The sequence below is a fragment of the Chelon labrosus genome (genome assembly GCF_963514085.1).
Source record: "Chelon labrosus genome assembly, chromosome: 15".
NCBI classification, from domain to species: Eukaryota; Metazoa; Chordata; class Actinopteri; order Mugiliformes; family Mugilidae; genus Chelon; species Chelon labrosus.
This window is the reverse complement of record NC_140348.1, coordinates 26,684,144-26,706,992: the sequence shown is the minus strand read 5'-3', so window position 1 is coordinate 26,706,992 and position 22,849 is coordinate 26,684,144. Positions and strand designations below refer to the sequence as shown.

Genomic DNA, 22,849 nt, shown 5'->3' with positions numbered 1-22,849 from the left:
CTAATATTGACACATTTTGTATCATCTTTGTGGGGACAGATGGTCAATGAGAGGTCATCCAATAAAAAAAGTGACATTTAATCCCCCACTCCAGCCCTCCCACCTTCACCCCCACTGCACTTTTCTCCCCTTGGGGACACCTGGCATGGGTTGACATCTTTTTTCAGACAATGTTATCACATTTTGTATCATCTTTGGGTGCGTGGCAAAAACAATAACTTCTTTTAAATAGGCCTTGTGTGAGTTTTTATCAGATTCATTCTGCCACAGCATCTGTCTATTTCAAAATGAGCAAGAGATTCACTGTCTCTGAGGTTATTTATCATATATTTGTTCATTAAAGTGATAGTGAAGACAGAAACAAAAGTGACACTGAGGAAGATGTGTCTGAAGATAAGGATAATGTTGAGTACAATACTGAACAAGAATACATATCTGATGAAGAGGAGGGTCCAAATGACACAGATGCTCAGAGAGAGAGCTTCAAATCCAAAAAAGGGTGACATTTCATGGTCATCGATCCTGTATGATACGCAAGGCAGAGCATCAACTGTAAACATCATCATCAGAATGACTCGGGGCCTACTAGATATGCCGTGTCACATGTGCAAGACATCAAGACGGCATTTGAGCTGTTTATACCCCCGTATGTTGAGAAGATCCTGCTTGGGATGACAAACATTGAAGGTTGAAAGGCGTTTGGCAACAGCTGGATGGAGATCGACAAAACAGACCTGGATGCTGCATGGGCTGTTACTTCTTGCTGGAGTTTATAGATCCTGTGATGAGGCTACAGCCAGCTTATGGGATGCTGTGTCAGGCCGGAGTATTTTTCGTGCAACCATGTCACTTCAGACCTTCCATGTGTTGTCAAGAGTTATCCGCTTTGACAATCGGGAGATGAGAGCTTCTCGCCGTGTGAATGACAAACTTGCTCACATTAGGGATGTTTTGGACAAATGGGTGGACCACTTGCGATACATGTACAATCCAGGACCAGAGGTGACTGTTGATGAACAGCTTTTCCCTTTCTGAGGCCGCTGTCCCTTCAGGCTGTATATCCCAAGCAAACCTGGAGAATATGGCATCAAAATCTGGGCAGCATTTGATGCAAGGGACAGCTATGCATTCAACATGCAAATATACACAGGGAAATCTACCAATGGAGTGGCAGAAAAGAATCAGGGCAAGCGGGTGGTCCTTGATATGACAAAAGGTCTTCAGGGGCACAACATAACTTGTGATAACTTCTTCACATCTTATGACCTGGACCAAGAACTGCTGCAGAAAAAGATGACCATGGTGAGAACAGTCAAGAAAAACAAACCTGAGCTTCCTCTTGCACTTCTTGGAATAAAGGACAGGGCTCCTCTTTCCACAAAGTATGCATTTACAGAGACAACCACGCTTGTGTCATACTGTCCCCCAAAAAAACAAATGTCATTGTGATGTCCACTCTCCACAAGAATGCTGCTGTGAGCAGTAGAGAATACAAAAAGCCTGATATGATCCTGGATAACAACAAAAACAAAGGAGGGGTCGACAATCTAGACAAAGTCACTGCCACATACACGTGGAAATGGAAGACCAAAATGTGACCAATGACTGACTTTTACAATATGTTGGATGTCTCTGCATACAATGCATTTGTAGTGTGGACTGAAATAAATCCTGCATGGAACACTGGAAAACCCTACAAGAGGCGGCTTTTTCTGGAGGAGCTGGGGATGTCTTTGATTAATCCTCACATAGAAAGGCAACAGCAGCTATCCCGAACCCAAGCCTCTGTCAGTTTAGTGAGAGAGCTTCAGGCTACATTAACAGTGGCAACGTGCAGAAAAAAAACAGCCAGAGGATGCCAGGGGGATCAAGAGAAAGAGGTGCCAGACCTGCCCTGCCAGCAAGGACAGAAAAACCTCTGCCACTTGCCACACAGGTGAGAAACACATCTGTAAGGAGCACACTAAAACAGTCACATTCTGTGATTCATGTATGTAAACACACACACACATGCACACACCTTGTCAATGTTCAGTTTGAAAATGTTTTAACATGCACAGACAGACACATCCCATTTTGTCTTTGTTCAATGTTCAGTCTGAGTGAGAAAGAAGCTTGCTATTGTTCATGATCTTTTTCATGTTCTAGTTGCTTTTACAATTTTGAGCAAAATAAAGTTTGATTTTGTGAAAAAGAAAGGACTATTTTTTACCTCTATCCTAACATAAATCTGTATGGGTCAGTTTTGACCCGTCTGGGGTCACCCACGTTGATATCAGTTTTTAACCTACACCCTCCAGCCAGTCAGAATCGAGTATTCACCTTGTTTGTTGATATTCCTTCCCAGACTAATTTCCTAATGCATGTTAATGTACACCTAGGAAAGACGTTCCGTCAAATTGCCTGATGACAGTTCTAAATTATTGCGCTGGCTCAAACGCTAGATGGTAACCATGGCAACGGAGACTCAACGTTATTTCACAGTTTATTCATCACAACAGCAAGACAGACAAAACATGAGTGATTTTATCATTTCTTTTAACTTATTTGGTGAGTTTGACAACTTTGAAGACTGGGATGCAGCAGAAGAAAAAGAGAGAATATGAAAAGAAAAACCACCGAAAAATCACAGTGACTCACTTCAGCACCAGTCAGCCCTTCTCTACTTATAGAGTTACACATTGTGTACATCATGGTTTACTTTTGTCTACGATGCTGCTATGTTAAATCCACTGTCGACCTGCAAGGTAGCTGTTCATATCTCTTTATGTTCTCATCTGATAACCCCAGTAACAAAGTTAATATTGACTAATATTAACACCTCTACTTTGAAGTTGCTTCTTCCTTCCTCCTTCTTTCACTCCTACATTTATTCTCTACTATAGTTATACTGTATACTATAGCGCTGATTACAATTATGACAGCTACAGCACCACATATGGCTGCTACAGAGGCTGAGATAGTTGGATTATAATTTGTATCTTCCTTCCTTTGACCCTAGTGTACATCTAAACCACAGGTGTCAAACATACGGCCGCGGGCCAAAACCGGCCCACTAGAGGGTCTAATCCGGCCCACAGGATGAATTTGCAAAGTGCAAAAATTCAATTCAATTCAATTCAATTTTATTTATATAGCGTCAATAACAATACAAATCGTCTCAAGACGCTTTACAAAAACCCGGCCTGAAACCCCCAGAGCAAGCCTGAAGGCAACGGTGGCAAGGAAAAACTCCCTTTTAACAGGAAGAAACCTCGAGCAGAACCCAGCTCATATGGAGGGACCCATCTGCCTAAGGCCAGCCGTGTACAGACAGAAGAAAGAGAGAGGAGAACAGCAAAGAGAGAAGAGAAGAGAACAGCAAGATAAACATACATCTGTCATAGATACACATATCTGACTAAAGTGTACATGTGGAATACAAACTGATGATGTTACATGACAGTTTGAAAATGTAAGAGGAATCATAGGCAGGTTGGAGAATTGTTCATTCAGGTAGGAGTGGATAACTGCAGGATTCCATGAAGACTAGGCAGGCTGATGAGACCACGACAACAGATGTAGTATAGAGCTCCACAGGAAACACACCACTCCAGGCCAGAGATACTCACAAGAAGAGGGGGGAAGGGGGGGGGGGGGAGGGGGGTGGGACACACACAGCAGTAAACATTCTACATAGTAATAGCACAGAATTGTATGACTAGTAGTATATAGGAAATTAGAGGGCAAGAGCTCTGTGCCAGAGAAAAGAAAGTGGAGGATGCGAGAGAGGAGAGAGAAGAAAGAAGGAGGACATGTGTTTGGTGCATCGTCCCCCAGCAGCCTAGGCCTATAGCAGCATAACTAAGGGATGGTTTAGTCCAGCCCTAACTATAAGCCTGATCAAAAAGGAAAGTCTTAAGCCTGACCTTAAAAATAGAGAGAGTGTCTGCCTCCCGAACCCAAACTGGGAGCTGGTTCCATAGGAGAGGAGCCTGATAGCTGAAAGCTCTACCTCCCATTCTACTTTTTGAAATTCTAGGAACCACAAGTAGGCCTGCACTTTCAGACCGAAGTGATCTGCTGGGATGATATGGTACAATAAGGTCTTTAAGATACGATGGAGCTAGGCCTTTAAGGGCCTTGTATGTAAGGAGGAGGATTTTAAATTCTATTCTAGACTTTAAAGGGAGCCAGTGAAGAGAAGCTAAAACTGGAGTTATATGATCTCTCTTGCTAATTCCTGTCAATGCTCTTGCTGCGGCATTTTGAATCAACTGGAGGCTTTTTAAAGAGCTATTTGGACAGCCAGACAGTAATGAATTACAATAATCCAGTCTGGACGACACAAATGCATGAACTAGTTTTTCAGCATCACTCTGAGACAGGATGTTCCTAATTTTGATGATATTACGCAGGTGAAAGAAGGCAGTCCTGGTCACTTGCTTTATGTGACATTTAAAGGACATATCCTCATCAAATATAACACCAAGGTTTTTTACAGTAGTACTGGAGGCCAAGGTAATGCCATCCAAAGACACCATGTGATTAGATAATGAATCTCTGAGATGCTTAGGACCGAATACAATAACTTCTGTTTTGTCTGAGTTTAAGAGTAGGAAATTACAGGTCATCCAAGCCTTTATGTCTTTAAGGCATGCTTGGAGTTTAACCAACTGATTAGTTTCATCTGGTTTCATAGATAAATATAGCTGGGTGTCGTCTGCATAGCAATGAAAGTTTATGCCATGTTTTCTAATAATCTTGCCTAATGGCAACATGTATAACGTGAAGAGTATTGGTCCTAGCACAGAACCCTGAGGAACTCCATAACTTACTTTTGTATAAGTAGAGGAATCATTATTGACATGAACAAACTGGAATCTGTCAGATAGATAGGATTCAAACCAGTCTAATGCAGTTCCTTTAATCTTGACCTCACTTTCAAGTCTCTGTAGTAAAATATTATGATCAATAGTGTCAAATGCAGCACTAAGATCTAGCAGAACAAGTATAGAGACAAGTCCACTGTCTGAAGCCATGAGGAGATCATTGGTAACTTTAACCAGAGCTGTTTCTGTACTATGATGAACTCTAAAACCTGACTGAAACTCTTCAAACAGACCATTCTTGTTTAAGTGGTCACACAACTGATTAGCAACAACTTTTTCTAGAATTTTGGAAATAAAGGGAAGGTTGGAGATTGGTCTATAGTTGGCTAAAACATCTGGATCTAAAGTGGCTTTCTTAAGTAAGGGCTTAATTACAGCAATCTTAAAAGACTGAGGCACATATCCTGTTAATAAAGATAAATTTATCTGGTTCAATATGGAGATGTTAATTAATGGAAAAACTTCTTTGAGCAATTTAGTTGGGATTGGATCTAGAAGACAGGTTGATGGTTTAGATGCTGTAATTGTTGAAGAGAGCTCAAGAAGATCTACTGGGGAGAAGGATTCCAGATATTGATAAGGTCTTACAAAAGTTTCTAATGTCGCTGTACTTGCATCTTTAACAGCTGTTGGAAGGATGCCTTGAATATTTTCTCTAATGCCGACAATTTTATTAGTAAAGAAGCTCATGAAGTCATTACTACTGAGGGCTAAAGGAATAGATGGCTCAACAGAGCTGTGGCTCTTTGTCAGCCTGGCTACAGTGCTGAAAAGAAATCTGGGGTTGTTCTTGTTTTCTTCTATTAATGATGAATAATATGCTGTTCTAATACTACTGAGAGCTTTTTTATAAGTTGTTAAACTATCTTTCCAGGCTATGCGAGCTTCTTCAGAATTAGTGGAATGCCAAATTCTTTCTAGCTTTCGGACTGCCTGTTTTAAATAGCGCAACTGTGAATTATACCATGGAGCTAGCCTCCTCCTATTTATGACCTTCTTTTTCAGAGGAGCAACTAAGTTTAAAGTTGAACTAAGCGATGCTGCAGTGCCATCGACAAAATAATCTATTAGTGCAGGGGTTAAATTGTGGTTGCTGTCGTCCACAACATTGGTACATGGCACTGAGGTAAATAAAGAAGGAATTAATTCTTTATATCTAGTTACAGCATTGTCAGACAAACATCTACTGTAATGAAATGTCTTTTCAGTTCCTGTGTAATCCATTATTGCAAATTCAAAGGTTATGAGGAAATGATCAGACAAAAGAGGGTTATGAGTAAATACTGTTAAACCTTCAGTTTCTATGCCATATGTTAGGACAAGATCTAAGGTGTGATTAAAACTGTGAGTTGATCCGTTTACATTCTGAGAAAAGCCAATTGAATCTAATAATGATGTAAATGAGGAGCCAAGGCTGTCACTGACAACATCAACATGGATGTTAAAGTCACCTACTATAATGACTTTATCTGTTCTAAGAACTAAATCACATAAAAACTCAGAGAATTCAGCTAAAAACTCAGAATAAGGAGCAGGTGGGCGATACACCACAACAAAAAGAATTGGTTTTTGTATTTTCTGTTCTGGATGGGGAAGACTAAGAGTAAGACTTTCAAATGAATTAAAGCTCTCCTTAGGTCTAGGATTAATAGATAAATCAGAGTGGAAGATTGCTGCCACTCCTCCTCCTCTACCTGTGCTTCTAGGAATATGATAATTACTATGACTGGGTGGAGTAGACTCATTTAAACTAACATATTCATCATCCTGTAGCCAAGTTTCAGTCAAACTAAATAGATCAATCTGATGATCAGTTATCAGATCATTCACTAAAAGAGATTTAGATGAGAGAGATCTGACATTTAAAAGACCACATTTAATTTTCCTATTCTTGTGTTCTACCAATGAACTTGTACTGATTTGAATAAGGTTCCTATGAGAAACTCCTCTTTTGTTATTTATTGGTTTAAATAATCTGGGAGCAGACAGAACATCTATAGAGTTTATATAGTTTAGGGTGTGAGACAGTCCTTGAGAAGCGGCAGAGAAGTGTGTAAGACTACAACTCCGCCTCCTGGTCTGAACTCTGGGTTGTCATGGTTTCGGGGGGTTAATAAAATCGGCCATATTCCTAGAGATGAGAGCAGCACCCGCTAAAGTTGGGTGGATGCCATCTCGCCTAATCAGACCAGGCTTTCCCCAGAAAGTGTGCCAATTGTCAATGAAGGCCACGTTGTTTTCTGGACACCACCTAGATAACCAGCGATGGAATGACGACGTGCGACTAAACATGTCATCATTGGTCAGGTTGGGCAGGGGACCAGAGAAAACTACGGAGTCCGACATAGTTTTAGCAAACTTACACACCGATTCCACATTAAGTTTTGTGACCTCCGATTGACGTAACCGGGTGTCATTACTGCCGACGTGAATAACAATTTTACTGTATTTAACCTTAGCCTTAGCCAGCAGTTTGAGGTAAGATTTAGTGTCGCCCGCTCTGGCCCCTGGAATGCATCTAACTATGGTCGCTGGTTTCTCTATCTTCACGTTCCGCAAAATAGAGTCGCCAATCACCAGAGTTGGTTTCTCAGCGGGTGTGTCGCTGAGTGGGGAAAATCGGTTGGAGACGTGAAGGGTTTGGTGGTGTTCCACGGGCCTTGTGGGACTATGCTTCCTTCGAACCGTCACCCAGCCGCCCTGGTTTCCCGGCTGCTCGGGAGCTGTCGGGGGGCAGCTAACTGGAGCTATGCTAACTGGAGCTATGCTAACAGGAGCTACTCTTGGTCGGTCCGCACCGGCTACAGGGCCCTGGCTAGCTGCTGGTTGTTTTTCAATGGTGCGGAACCGTGCTTCCAATTCGGAAAGCCTCGCCTCCAGTGCTACGAATAAACTACATTTGTTACACATACCATTACCACTAAAGGAGGCAGAGGAGTAACTAAACATGTGGCACGAGATGCAGGAGAGAGAAGAGGAAGCAGAGGGAGAAGCCATGGTTAATTCGCTAACGTTAGCAGACAAAGTTGATTAGAAGACAGAGAGAGAGTGTGTGGTTCAAAAAGTAGCTATAGAGGACAGGTGGTTGAAGATACGTAAGAATTCCCCGCAATAAACAGAACGTTTTTTGGAAGTTGAGCGACGCTAACACTCTGTAAACAGCAATACCACACGGTGCAGAAGCAGGAAATGACGCAATACGCGTACTCACGTGACGCTAGACGCTCTTAATTTCCAAGACCTGAAATTACACTGAAGACATTGACTGAATTTTTTCCAGTAACAGTAACTGTTATTCTTAGGTTTCATACAGTTTTACTAAGAGTTGTGCACATAACACAACACTGAGACTGAGGAACTGCACTTTCGCAACAACTGCACTTCTTTTTCTTAAGAAATCTTGGGTTGTTCATTACGTTTTGTAATAGTACAGTTCATTAAATGTAAACATATTCATAACATTTCTTTTCCTTTATTTCTTTGCACAAAAACAAAGGGAAACATTTGGAGTTGTTGTTATTTATAGGTTAATACGCTATTTTGTCACTGGTCTGGCCCCCTTAAGATCAAACTGGGCTGTATGTGGCCCCTGAACTAAAATGAGTTTGACACTCCTCATCTACACAGTTTATTCAGGATGGATTTTGACAGGTTCACTTTACTGGGAGGTAACAATGATTAAACCCTAATGCAGTTTTTATAGCGTAGTCATTCTTTGTCATTCTATACACTGAGATACACTGCATCTCTGTAATGTATGAAATGTGTGTCTTAACCCTCTCTATCTCTTATCCAAAAACTTTTTAGAGAAAGGCAACTGGACTTCTAGAGTTTTTTTTTTTTTTTTTTTGAGAAGACATTTCACCACTCATCCAATTAGCTTCTTCAGTTCAGTTCTTCAGTGCAAGAGTTCACCATCTCTTGTTTCATTTCAGTTCTCATCACCCACGCTTCCCTTCCTTCTCTTTTCTTTGCTTCCTCTTCCATCTTTCAATACAACACAGACCACAGGTACACTATATTACCAAAAGTATTCGCTCACCTGCCTTTACTCATTCTATGAACTGAAGTGCCATCCCATTCCTAACTCATAGAATTCAATATGATGTCGGTCCACCTTTTGCAGCTATTACAGCTTCAACTCTTCTGGGAAGACTGTCCACAAGGTTGAGGAGAGTGTTTATAGGAATTTTTGACCATTCTTCCAAAAGCGCATTGGTGAGGTCACACACTGATGTTGGTCGAGAAGGCCTGGCTCTCAGTCTCCGCTCTAATTCATCCCAAAGGTGTTCTATCGGGTTCAGGTCAGGACTCTGTGCAGGCCAGTCAAGTTCATCCACACCAGACTCTGTCATCCACGTCTTTATGGACCTTGCTTTGTGCACTGGTGCACAGTCATGTTGGAAGAGGAAGGGGCCCGCTCCAAACTGTTCCCACAAGGTTGGGAGCATGGAATTGTCCAAAATGTTTTGGTATCCTGAAGCATTCAATGTTCCTTTCACTGGAACTAAGGGGCCAAGCCCAGCTCCTGAAAAACAACCCCATACCATAATTCCTCCTCCACCAAATTTCACAGTTGGCACAATGCAATCTGAAATGTACCGTTCTCCTGGCAACCTCCAAACCCAGACTCGTCCATCAGATTGCCAGATGGAAAAGCGTGATTCATCACTCCAGAGAACGCGTCTCCACTGCTCTAGAGGCCAGTGGCGGCGTGCTTTACACCATTGCATCCGACGCCTTGCATTGCACTTGGTGATGTGTGGCTTGGCTGCAGCTGCTCGGCCATGGAAACCCATTCCATGAAGCTCTCTGCGTACTGTACTTGGGCTAATCTGAAGGTCACATGAAGTTTGTAGCTCTGTAGCAATTGACTGTGCAGAAAGTCGGCGACCTCTTTGCACTATGCGCTTCAGCATCCGCTGACCCCTCTCCGTCACTTTACGTGGCCTACCACTTCGTGGCTGAGTTGCTGTTTTTCCCAAACGCTTCCATTTTGTTATAATAGAGCTGACAGTTGACTGTGGAATATTTAGGAGCGAGGAAATTTCACGACTGGATTTGTTGCACAAGTGGCATCCTATGACAGTTCCACGCTGGAATTCACTGAGCTCCTGAGAGCGGCCCATTCTTTCACAAATGTCTTGTTTCACAGACTGCATGCCTGAGTGCTTGAATTTATACACCTGGGGCCAGGCCAAGTGATTAGAACACCTGATTCTGATCATTTGAATGGGTGAGCGAATACTTTTGGTAATATAGTGTAGCTTTAAATGAGACAGACTATCACAGTTTTGTTTTGTTTTTTTCAGTGTGGATTAAACTGGTGGAGGTTTGAGTTTAGTTGAGTAACCTGCATCAGTGTATAGTCTCTGGACTGTCAGTTCAGTGGGTTGAGGTTTTTCTAAAGAAACAGCAGCAACTTCTCACGCTGATATAAAGTTTTCCTCCTGATAAAAATCAAGACAACTGAACCGCTGTTTATCTGTCACTGAGCTCTGAACATGTGGAAATCATGACTCCATCAGTCAGTAAGTGTCAAGTCCCGTCCTTGATAGAGGTCATGTTTTCTTGTGTTTTGTCTTCCTGTTCCGTCTAGTCCATTGTCTGACACTTCGCTGGATTTCATCACTGGTTTCCCTGAATGGTGTTTGTCATTGCCATCATCTTGTCAGTTTGTCAAGCCTCCCAGCTGTCAAGTTTTGTGTTGTAAGTCTTGCTTTATTTCCTGCCTGCTCAGTTCCAAATAAACCTGGTTTTGTTGCTCACCACTGAGTCGTGATAGTAAATAACAGAATGATAGTTTTATTCTTTATATAAGGTAGAAAGGAAATTCTCCAACATGTTATTTTAAATGTTTCAAAGAAAATAATAATAATCTAATGTATAAACATTTAGTGTTTCCCTCGCCTCAATATTTAACTTGATTTTCATAATTACTGGAATAAAATATTATAAACTCACAGCTTTCAGTTTTGTTCTAGTTCCAGTTTGTCATCTAGTTGCTGACAATGTGTTGTGACGGCCGCTCATAGATCACACTGCATCTCTGTAATGTATGAAATATTTGGTGCAACATAAAAATAGAGAAGGTGAAACAAACCCTCAAACTGGATTGATAGAAAGTCTGTTGTATAAGTTTGAAGTTCTAAATGATTCTTGGAGGATGTTTTGTTGAAAGAATATCTGCGGACGTCTTTCATGATGATTCTGTACATCTGTACATTTCATGACCACATCTGACCTCATATGTCACTTCCTCATACAAGCAGATTTAAATGATCAGAAACCTGCTACGTGTCACATTCTGCTGTAGACTGTTTAGATGCAGAGGACAGAACCAACACTAGTGGGAGGAACTCATTCAGGTGCGATCTGACAACTTTTAAAAAGGTAAATATTGGAACTTTTATTAAATCTAGATGTTATTCATTCAACAACTAAGAACGTAATTTATGTCCATCATTTATACTGTTCTATAGCTATACTACTTTACTGTTGACCTACACCTCAGAGCTCAATGGATATTATTACTAGGGATGGCTCGATCCAACTTTTTCATGTCCGATACCGATACCGATACTGCAATTTGGAGTATCTGCCGACACCGATATCAGTCCGATACCTTCTTTTCTCCTCTGTTAAGTTGTTTATGATACATATAGTTTGTATAGATGTACTTTGCTTAATAACACCATGGTCAAACTACAACAAATATTCTGCTTCCCTAAGGGAAGAAATAAAACAGCCCACAATGTGCCTCAAGCCATAAGCTCTTTATTTAAACTTCAAATCAGTGAAAACTGCAAACTTGAATGTTTCTTCTTTCACATGTAACTTCTGGGGTTGAACTGTATGTAAAACACCCATATCAAACTAGATATAGAATGGACTTAGTTTCAATGTTCCATTGAAGACTATAGGACAGGGGTGCCCACACTTCTTTGGCTTGCGAGCTGCTTTTACAGTGACCAAGTCAAAGTGATCTACCTATCCTAAGTCATATTAATTGTTGCTACCGTGTTAAAAGCTCTATCCATCTTTGTTTTTATTTTTATCAAGAAAAATTGGTGCACTGTGTAGCAGCCGGTTTTCTGCGTTGTGTTGTGCCAGGGTTTCTGCAGGTTTGAGCAAGTGAAATTTAAGACTTTTTAAGACCTTTTTAAGACCATTATAGGTTAAATTTAAGACCTACTCGAAGTACGAAAAATTAGGAAAATCAGAGACACAGAATAACTTTTAAAATAATACTTAATAATCAACTATCCTCTTGACATGATTTAACATGCACTGAGACATGTCTCAACCTCCTACATCTAATGTGCCATGAATAGTTTTGTAATGGTTTTGTAATATTTCAATGGAATTAAACAGCTTTGAAACACATCGCTGTAGACCACTATAGAACTCCGGGTGTCACGTGACTTTTTTTGGGTTGACACCGCCATATTGGCAGGAAACCTCTGAGGAAAAATTAATAGAGCCAGTGGTGATTTCCTTATAAGGACTGTTCAGCACATAGTTAAGCCAAACAACGAAATCATTTCGTTCAAGCTCTAACAGCCGAGTTTTACATGGAGCAGTACCAGTTTACGCCACACGATGGCGCCTCATTTGTTTTCATCGCTTAGTTCAGCAGGTGTCACTCTTGAATCCGTCTCCTTTGTTTTTTACTTTCTCAATCTCCGTAATGTGGACGCAGGTGAAGGGTACACGCCACGAACGTTTTATTATCTGTTATTATAGTTTGTAATATGCCGTGTAATATGATTTATATGGTTCTGTTTAATAAATGTATTGTGCGTAAATCCCTCCACTTCGTCTCCTGCCTGTTACTTCATGTTCAAGCATACTACTAGCAAACGTGGCTATAAGCTTCTCTCTATTTCCCAAGTTGACAACGAGGTTCATGTGACAGAAGAAGTCTCCAGTCCAAAAGGAGGCAAAAATACATAACGCTAACAAACGTTACGCGACGATAAAATCTCCCCGCTTCGCCTGCGCCGTACGACCGGACCATCCTCGGTGCAGCAACACATCACAAACCGGGCTGAACACCGGATTCCACTTCCAGGTCTCATTTGTAGTTTAATTTCGGCGCACTGCTAATAGTTATATTTAATAAAGAACTACACAGAACACACGGAACTAACTGTGAATGCCACCGACGCACTGGACGAAATGCGAATGAAGCGGTAAATGCACGTCAGGATTTAAGACTTGATGAAATGTAATTTAAGACCTACGATGCAAAATATGCTCATATTTAAGACTTTTTAAGGCCTTAAATTGGCATTATCAGATTTAAGACTTTTTAAGACTTTTTAAGACTCCGCGGAAACCCTGTGTGCGGTTGGAAAGTGAGACGCACACGGGTTGAGCATCTATGGGAGTTTAATCTTTAGGGTAAAGAAAAAAAACACAGGCGTCACACACCGAGCCACACTGCAACTCTCCGACTCTACAAAAAAAAATGTAAATTAAAATTCCCCTAACCACAATAAAACGTCACATTATATATGACATAACACAAACACAATTATTACACAGCCGTAGCATGCAGAGCACAACCTCACAGCATCAGCACGGAAACGAGAGAAACAGGAAAAAAACGGTTCGGCTAGCATAAGGCCAAGCCAGCCAACACTGCATGAATAACTCAGTTTAAACTTTGATTTACGAGTTGTTAATGAATGGAGCTCGACCGAAAGTTAGCATTAGCATGTCACATTACAGCATATATAAACATATTGTGGTTTTGAACGGGTAAAAAAAATAAAAATGACTGAGACGATAGAGAGAGCGCCTCATGAAATGACTCACCAGCTCCGAGCACACACAGCTCTATGACACTAGGTGGTGCAACGCCAAAATGACACCCCGGGGGAACAAAGGGCATACAATAGAAAATCACCATAGGTACCTCTTTTTTTAAAAAAAAAAAAAAAAAAACAGGAGGGGAAAAATCATTTTGGGGAAGTTCACAACACAAAAGAAAGATTTTAGGGAAAATAAATAAACAAAACATAATAAGAAATTTTAACTTGGCTACAACTGCACCTTTAGAAAAATAGCGCTGTCTCTTTAAGGAAGACGGTAGTCTTGAGTTGTGGTTGAAGTTGTGCGTGGTTGTGGATATGTGCCGCTGAACTGAGGACATAAAAAGTAGAAATAAATAAAGATGAACGTTTGTCTTGCTGTTTGTTTTGGAGGTGCAACAGGTAATTGTTAAGACAGACTAACATCTAAAACATTTAATTTTTTCCAATGGCACGCGATCTACCCGCACCGGTCGATCGCGATCGACGTAATGCGCACCCTGCTATAGGACATATAGTTGCTTTAAGTGACTGCTAACTTTAAATAACGGTCACAAACACTTGCGTCCAGTGCTGCTGCCACCCCTTGAGACGATCGCGTTGCACAACTTGCATTTGGCTGTTTTACCTTTCTCTTCCTTGCGTGCAAAGTAACTCCACACAGCTGACATGATAAGAGCGCGAGGCTAATTCACTGTCACGAGGTTCTGTTTACACACGCTTGCAGCAGCTGCTCTCTGCTTACGGCATGTCGCGCAAAATTAAGTTGAGCATTTGGGCTTAGGTATCGGATCGGACGGGCTATAGTTATTTTTTCCGATATCCGATCCTGAAATTTTGACCAATATCGGGCCGATACCGATACTAAGTATCGGATCGGGCCATCCCTAATTATTACATCTCTCTACTCTCTCAAACACCAGGATTCACACTGAAGAATGGAAGATAACACAACCACCAATGGCAGCGTCTCTGCTAAATGCTATAAAAGCAAGGAGGGATTCATCATATATGTTTCTACATTGAGTATCATCTGCATCAGCCTTCCTTTGATCCTAGTGGCCATCTACTCACTCTCTTCTCTGGTGAGTCCATTATAACAGATGTATGTATTTATGATGATGTGTTGTGTACAGTCTGTCAGTAAATGATTGTCTTTGACTCGTCTCAGGTGTAAAAGTCTTGGTACATCTGGTTCTTAGATGGATAAATGTCTCTGACTGCAGTTTCTGGGCAGAGCCAGATGTCATATTTGGAGGAGGTGAAGTTCAGAACATGTTAACAACTGCTTTAGTTACTTTTACCAATGTTTTCCTGCAGGTCAGAAAGGATCACGGTGCTCCAGTCTACATCATCAACCTCCTCATTTCTGACATCATTCAGCTCCTCTGTATGATTGGTTGGGTGGCAAACAACTGCAACCGTATCTTCATTCATTTTTATCAATATTGTCTGTTGTCCAGTGTTGGCTTCATGGTGTGTATCTCCCTAGAAAGGTAACTATCTGTCTGATCCAGTTTGTGTGTATCTACGTCTGTGTCTAACCATTTTATTAGTATATAATTCTGATGCTCCTCAAAGACTGTCTATGTGTGTCTGTCTTTCATTACAGGTATTTGGTCATCGCCTGGCCGCTGTGGTACAGATTCAGACGAACCATCAAGACCTCTGTGGTGGTCTCTGTCCTAGTCTGGATCCTTCCTCTTGTTCTCATCCTCCCATTGTATTGTTTGGTTTCTTTGAAGGTCACATACACCATGTATGCTGTCTACATCCTCCTCCCCCTCCCTCTGTTCATCTTCTTCCTGGGTGGGACTCTTAAAGCCCTGTCTGCATCCCTCAGTGTCTCCTCTGATGAAAAACGAAGAATTGTGTCAGTTTTGGTCGTGGTGCTGCTTATTTACACACTGATGTTCCTGCCCGGCATCATTCTGTTAGTGGCAGGAAGAGACAGAACGAGCTCTAGCTTCACCATTGTGTCTATTATTCTTCTTCTGTTGAGTCCTCTTGCAGACTTGATTTTGTACATTTTCATTAGGAAAGGAACCACAGACAAGCTTCTGGCCTCACTGTGTTGTTGCAGAGTGCCGCTTCAGGAATCATCAGATGAACAGCATGAATAACGACAGCATATACACAGTCAGCGTCATGTAGGCAGGAAGTAGAAGTTTTAGTTTAGTTGTTGCAGTAGGAGGCAGTGGCCAGCAGGTGGTGCTGCTGTCATTTCTGACTGCAGAACACAGAGATCCAGGCAGAAGTCTGCTGCATGTTGCCTCCTTTTAAACCAGCTGATCACCAACTGTTGTACAGCTGACACTGAGACAGCAGAGATCCAACAAGGAAGAAGTTTCTTTCTAAAGCTGAGCGTTGTGCAGGGTGACAGTTTCTAAACTAGAAGAGTGTAACTGAATGTGTGATTATTATAGTTTTTGTTGCTTAGAAAGTGCTAAATAAAACTGCTGTTGATCATTGATTCAATGAAAGGTCTATATGATGTGATTCTTTTTCTCCTTCATTGATCCCTCAGTGGGGAATTCTTTCTCTCCATTTAACCCATCCATTGGTTCACACAGCAGTGTGGACTCTGATCACTTTAGTGTGTCTATGCAGGAAGAAGCAGGAAAAGAGAAATGTGATGCTGTTTTTGAGGTTGTCATTCAGCAGCATACCTGTCAAGTATCCCGTTTTGGCCGGGAAAGTCCCGTATTTTACCCTTCTTTCCCGCCGTCCTCCCGTATTAGTATTTTCCCATAAATCGCCCGTATTTTAACCTGCGTTATTAAAAAATAATAATACCCCAGGCCGGGCGGAGTGAAAAAAAAAAAACATTCCCAGTCTGAGCTCTGTCACTAGCCTCGCGATAACTGCCACCTGCAGTAGCCTACTACAGGTACTGTGGGTGGCAGTCGTCGCGAGGTTAGTGTGTGACGTCAGATGATGAGTGATAGCGCAAGGAAAACAAAAAGAAAAAAACAGAGATGGCTGATGGACGCCACGACAGAGAAGGCACTCCTCCTGCCAAAAAACCAAAACCCTCATGTAAATCTGATTATCCAGGTGTGTCTGATTATCGTTGTCGTGACTACAGAGGTCAGGCACACCTGGATTAATCAATTTGTCCAATAATGGCAGACAGGACAACAATGGAGTTGGCTGAAGTTCAGGAAGTAGTGCAGCTGTGCATAAAGCCAATTGTAATTTATAAGTGGTTGACAAGTGGTGATTTTAGATTTCTTGTACACCTGTCTTAAAATGTAAGGGATACTGGAGCTTGGTTGGGGTGGTGGGACAGCTCGCGGCGGGCGCCGGAAAATTTCCCTTATTTTCAAATCCAAAACTTGACAGGTATGTTCAGCAGCTTTCCTTGTCTGAAAATAGTTTCATTTGCTCATCATCCATGTTTAAACATTCAGTCTGTTTCTATCTCTGTGAATAAAGATGACAACAGAAAACAAACTCAGCACTTTCTACATTCTTTATTCATGCATGTTTGTTAGTTGGATGTTTTAGTCGAAAATCTCACAGACTGATTGATATTGATGATGATAATGTGATATTGATAGTGACATTGTTCAGATTGATCACTGAAACACAGTCTTAATGTGATAATCACTGACAGCTGATCATGGACTGACATATTATATTTATTAACCACATGTCTGATATGTTTCCAGACCTCAACACCTTCAGCAGGTTTCATGAATCATGACTGTAACTCTGACTGAAAACACAACATGTTGTTGTTTGATGCACCAGATAGGTAAATGAGCTGCTGTGTGTGTTTTAACAAAGTTCTCAGGAAAAAGATGTGATGCATGAACACTGATCACACTGCATCTCTGTCATTTATAAAAATAACACAAACAAAAATAACGTAAAAATAAAGAAGGTGAAACAAACCCTCAAACTGGACATTGACATAATGTCTGACAACATCAGTTTATAGTCTTTGGTTCATCACTTCTGGTCGTTGTGGTTTTGCTAAAGATCAGCATGTCCTCAAGGTGATATTTAGATTTCCTTCTGATAGAAAACAGGAAACTAAGCTGCTGCATATCGGAAAATATGACTCATAAATATGTTAATAGCATGATACTTTTCTTACATGAAGTAGAACATTTAGTATTTTCTTTGCCTCAGTGTTATATTTGATGTTCATAATGACTTGAATAAAATATGTGAACTGACGACCACTCATAGATCACACTGCCTCTCTGTAATGTATAAGTTAGACAATAAAATAATTCTTACAACCTAAAAAAAAAGAAGGTGAAGCCAAAGCTTCCTGACTGGTGTTGTGACGTTTCATGATCACATCTGATTCCACCTCATTTCCTCATATGAGCAGATTTAAATGATCAGAAACCTGCTACGTGTCACATTCTGCTGTAGACTGTTTAGATGCAGAGGACAGAACCAACACTAGTGGGAGGAACTCATTCAGGTGAGATCTGACAACTTTCTTACAACTGCCACTTTTACACTGTTCATCAAGCAGACGGGTCCCTCCATATGAGCTGGGTCCTGCTCAAGGTTTCTTCCTGTTATATTTGGGTTTTTCTAGACACCGTCGCCTTCGTGCTTGCTCTGGGGCTTTAAGGCTAGGTTTTATAAAGTGTCTTGAGACAATTTGTTTTCTTGTTGACGCTACATGAATAAAATATCATTGAATCATGCTGCTACTCTGACATTCTCCTACTTTAATGTTACAATTGTTATCATGAAGCTACTTTTTAATGTTACATGTTTTACACTATGCTGCTTCTACTACTTTAAATGATCACTTATTTATTAGGGCTTATTTGTCCTAATCTGATGTTATTTTATCAAGCTGACTTGTTTGGGTCTTTTTATTGATGTTTATAGAGTAGCCAAACACAATTTCACCAATACTGACAAAAAAAGTTCATTTACTCATTCATTCATCATTGATTGTTCACATACGTACTTAACACCTTTATCCTGCAGTTGTTTCTTCCTTCCTCCTTGTTTCACTCCAACATTTATACTGTACTAAAGGTATACTGTGTTCAACGTACACCTCAAAGCTTCATGGACATCACTGAATGACAACAGATAGATAATCTCTCTAATCTCTCAAACAACAGGATTCACACTGAACAATGGGACACGTCAACATCAGCAACTCATGGAACGAAAGTTATGATGAAAACAAAACCAGCTTCAACAATAACAATGATTACAACTATTTACTATACTGCACTGATCTTCACGACCATTATGGCAAAGAGGCCTTTATCTTAAATGTTTTTACATCAGTCATCATCTGCATCAGCCTTCCTTTGATCCTAGTGGCCATCTACTTACTCTCTTCTCTGGTGAGTCCATTATAACAGATGTATGTATTTATAATGATGTGTTGTGTACAGTCTGTCAGTAAATGATTGTCTTTGACTCGTCTCAGGTGTAAAAGTCTTGGTACATCTGGTTCTTAGATAGATAAATGTCTCTGACTGCAGCTTCTGGGCAGAGCCAGATGTCATATTTGGAGGAGGTGAAGTTCAGAACATGTTAACAACTGCTTTAGTTACTTTTACCAATGTTTTCCTGCAGGTCAGAAAGGATCACGGTGCTCCTGTCTACATCATCAACCTCCTCATTTCTGACATCATTCAGCTCCTCTGTATGATTGTTTGGGTGGCAAAAGAAAACTGCAGCATTATCTTCTTTCATCTTCATGATTATGGTCTGTTTTCCAGTGTTGGCTTCATGGTGTGTATCTCCCTAGAAAGGTAACTATCTGTCTGATCCAGTTTGTGTGTATCTACGTCTGTCTCTAACCATTTTATTAGTATATAATTCTGATGCTCCTCAAAGACTGTCTATGTGTGTCTGTCTTTCATTACAGGTATTTGCTCATCGCCTGGCCGCTGTGGTACAGATTCAGACGAACCATCAAGACCTCTGTGGTGGTCTCTGTCCTAGTCTGGATCCTTCCTCTTGTTCTCATCCTCCCATTGTATTTGTTGGTTTCTTTGAAGGTCACATCCAACATGTATGCTGTCTACCTCCTCCTCCCCCTCCCTCTGTTCATCTTCTTCCTGGGTGGGACTCTTAAAGCCCTGTCTGCATCCCTCAGTGTCTCCTCTGATGAAAAACGAAGAATTGTGTCAGTTTTGGTCGTGGTGCTGCTTATTTACACACTGATGTTCCTGCCCACAGTCATTTGGTTACTGGCAGGAGAAGACAGAATGAGTTTGAACTTCATCATTGTGTCTAACATTCTCCTTCAGTTGAGTCCTCTTGCAGACCTGATTTTGTACATTTTCATAAGGAAAGGAACCACAGACAAGCTTCTGGCCTCACTGTGTTGTTGTAGAATGCAGCTTCAGGAATCAGCAGATGAACAGCATGAATAAGGACAGCATGCACACAGTCAGCTTCATGCAGGCAGGAAGTAGAAGTTTTAGTTCAGTTGTTGTAGTAGGAGGCAGTGGCCAGCAGGTGGTGCTGCTGTCATTTCTGACTGCAGAACACAGAGATCCAGGCAGAAGTCTGCTGCATGTTGCCTCCTTTTAAACCAGCTGATCACCAACTGTTGTACAGCTGACACTGAGACAGCAGAGATCCAACAAGGAAGAAGTTTCTTTCTAAAGCTGAGCGTTGTGCAGGGTGACAGTTTCTAAACTAGAAGAGTGGATCTGAATGTGTGATTATTATAGTTTTTGTTGCTTAGAAAGTGCTAAATAAAACTGCTGTTGATCATTGATTCAATTAAAGGTCTATATGATGTGATTCTTTTTCTCCTTCATTGATCCCTCAGTGGGGAATTCTTTCTCTCCATTTAACCCATCCATTGGTTCACACAGCAGTGTGGACTCTGATCATTTCAGTGTGTCCATGCAAGGAAGAAGCAGGAAAAGAGAAATGTGATGCTGTTTTTGAGGTTGTCATTCAGCAGCTTTCCTTGTCAGAAAATAGTTTAATTTGCTCATCATCCATGTTTAAACATTCAGTCTGTTTCTATCTCTGTGAATAAAGATGACAACAGAAAACAAACTCAGCACTTTCTACATTCTTTATTCATGCATGTTTGTTAGTTGGATGTTTTAGTAGAAAATCTCCCAGACTGATTGATATTGATGATGATAATGTGATATTGATAGTGACATTGTTCAGCTTGATCACTGAAACACAGTCTTAATGTGATAATCACTGACAGCTGATCATGGACTGACATATTATATTTATTAAGCACATATCTGATATGTTTCCAGACCTCAACACCTTCAGCAGGTTTCATGAATCATGACTGTAACTCTGACTGAAAACACAACATGTTGTTGTTTGATGCACCAGATAGGTAAATGAGCTGCTGTGTGTGTTTTAAGTTCTCAGGATAAAGATGTGATGCATGAACACTGATCTCACTGCATTTCTGTAACTTATAAATTCACACAAACAAAAATATCTGGTGAAACATTAAAAATAAACAAGGTGAAAAAAACCCTCAAACTGGACATTGACATCATCTGACAAGATCAGTTTATAGTCTTTGGTTTATCACCTCTGGTAGTTGTGGTTTTGCTAAAGATCAGCATGTCCTGAAGCTGATATTTAGATTTCCTTCTGATAGAAAACAGGAAAGTAAGCTGCTGCATATCGGAAAATATGACTCATTAACATGTTAATAATAGCATGTTATTTTTCTTACATGAAGTAGAACATTTAGTATTTTCTTTGCCTCAGTATTATATTTGATGTTTATAATGACTTGAATAAAATATGTGAACTGACGACCACTCATAGATCACACTGACTCTCTGTAATGTATAAGTTAGACAATAAAATAATTGGTGCAACCTAAAAATAAAGAAGGTGAAGCCAAAGCCTCCTGACTGGTGTTGTGACGTTTCATGATCACATCTGACCTCATATCTCATTTCCTCATATGAGCAGATTTAAATGATCAGAAACCTGCTACGTGTCACATTCTGTGGATCATCCCACAGATACTTGATCAGTTTGGGATCTAGTGAATTTGGAGGCCAGGTCAACACCTTGTGCTGTTCTTCATGTTTTTTTTTTTTTTAGTTGTTCCTAAAGTGTTTTTGTGTGTGTGTCTGTGTCAGGCTGCATCCTGCTGGGGATGGCTGCTGCTATCAAGGAGTGTCATTGCCAGGGCCGGAGTGGGACTCATTTTCAGCCCCAGAGTTTCATGCCTCAGACCGGCCCACTTTAGATCACGACCTGTTATATTAAAATAATGTAATTGGTTCAGTCAAAACTTTTGACTGATTTTGTTCAGTGGCAAAATAGGCAGGCTTATTCCATATTACTTTACTATTACTAATGATAAAAAGTATAACGGGCCACTACTATCATTTGGGCATAGAAAGTGGTTTTATTGGAACTGATTCTTGCTTGTTCACAAACTAGCTCACCTGTTTCTTCCTCACCACTGGCTCCTGGCTCTGCCTCTGACACTAAATCATAAAAATGGTCATAAATCTCAACACAAATCTCCCCTTTTTCAAGTCAAAAATTCAAGTCAGTTTCATTATTGTAGTGCTGAATCATCTATCATCATCAATTATCGCAGGGCATTTATCATATAGAGCAGGTCTACACCATACTCTTCATTATATTAATTCTAATAATATTCACTTAATGAGCAATCCTACCTGCACACTCTGGACCTGTGGGCTCATGGCTGGTGCTGGGTGATGCATCTTGCATCTGAGGGGCTACAAGACAAAGTTTGTGGCCAGTTATGTGGCGTGGCATCATACTATTATTTAAATTATGTAACACTAGGTTAGACAGGCTATATGTTACAACACCACGCAATTCAATGACTTGATAGGCTAATTAATTAACTTGAATGGTGCAGGTAAAGTTGGATTTTGTTCAACATCGTCTAACCCGTTTCATCATCTTCATTGCTCGTTTCAGACCGCGAGCACGTTTTATTGAAAAAGCTGCCGATTTTTGCACATTTGGCTGCATCTGTCTCCAGTGCTTTTCACTTTTTAATTCTCGCTTTTTCTGCGCCACCTTTGCTCTTTTTATTTTCCATTTTGCAAACACTCTTGCACTTCTGAGGCTGGAGCCAGGCTCCAAACACCAATGACAGTGTGGGGTGTGCACGGACGTGTTACGTCAGGTTGCGTCTGCAAATAAAGAAAAAGAAAAGAG

The 22,849-nt window shown here is 40.8% G+C and overlaps 1 protein-coding gene across 1 annotated transcript; it reads left to right on the top strand.

Annotated features, from left to right (window-relative positions):
* Positions 1–18,809: 18,809 nt before the first annotated feature.
* Positions 18,810–21,623, top strand: LOC311500533 (uncharacterized protein). Its single transcript, XM_084562007.1, has 3 exons — positions 18,810–19,029; positions 19,265–19,443; positions 19,560–21,623. The coding sequence occupies exons 1-3, from the start codon at positions 18,814–18,816 to the stop codon at positions 20,068–20,070; spliced, it is 906 nt and encodes a 301-aa protein (XP_084418133.1). The 5' UTR covers positions 18,810–18,813; the 3' UTR covers positions 20,071–21,623.
* Positions 21,624–22,849: the final 1,226 nt, after the last annotated feature.

What these genes read in the sequence shown, in the direction of transcription:
- LOC311500533 (XM_084562007.1), top strand. Translation starts at nt 18,814, where the DNA reads ATGGGACACGTCAACATCAGCAACTCATGGAACGAAAGTTATGATGAA. An exon ending in TCTACTTACTCTCTTCTCTG is followed by an intron (nt 19,030 to 19,264) that starts GTGAGTCCATTA and finishes GTTTTCCTGCAG; the next exon opens with GTCAGAAAGGATCACGGTGC. An exon ending in GTGTGTATCTCCCTAGAAAG is followed by an intron (nt 19,444 to 19,559) that starts GTAACTATCTGT and finishes CTTTCATTACAG; the next exon opens with GTATTTGCTCATCGCCTGGC.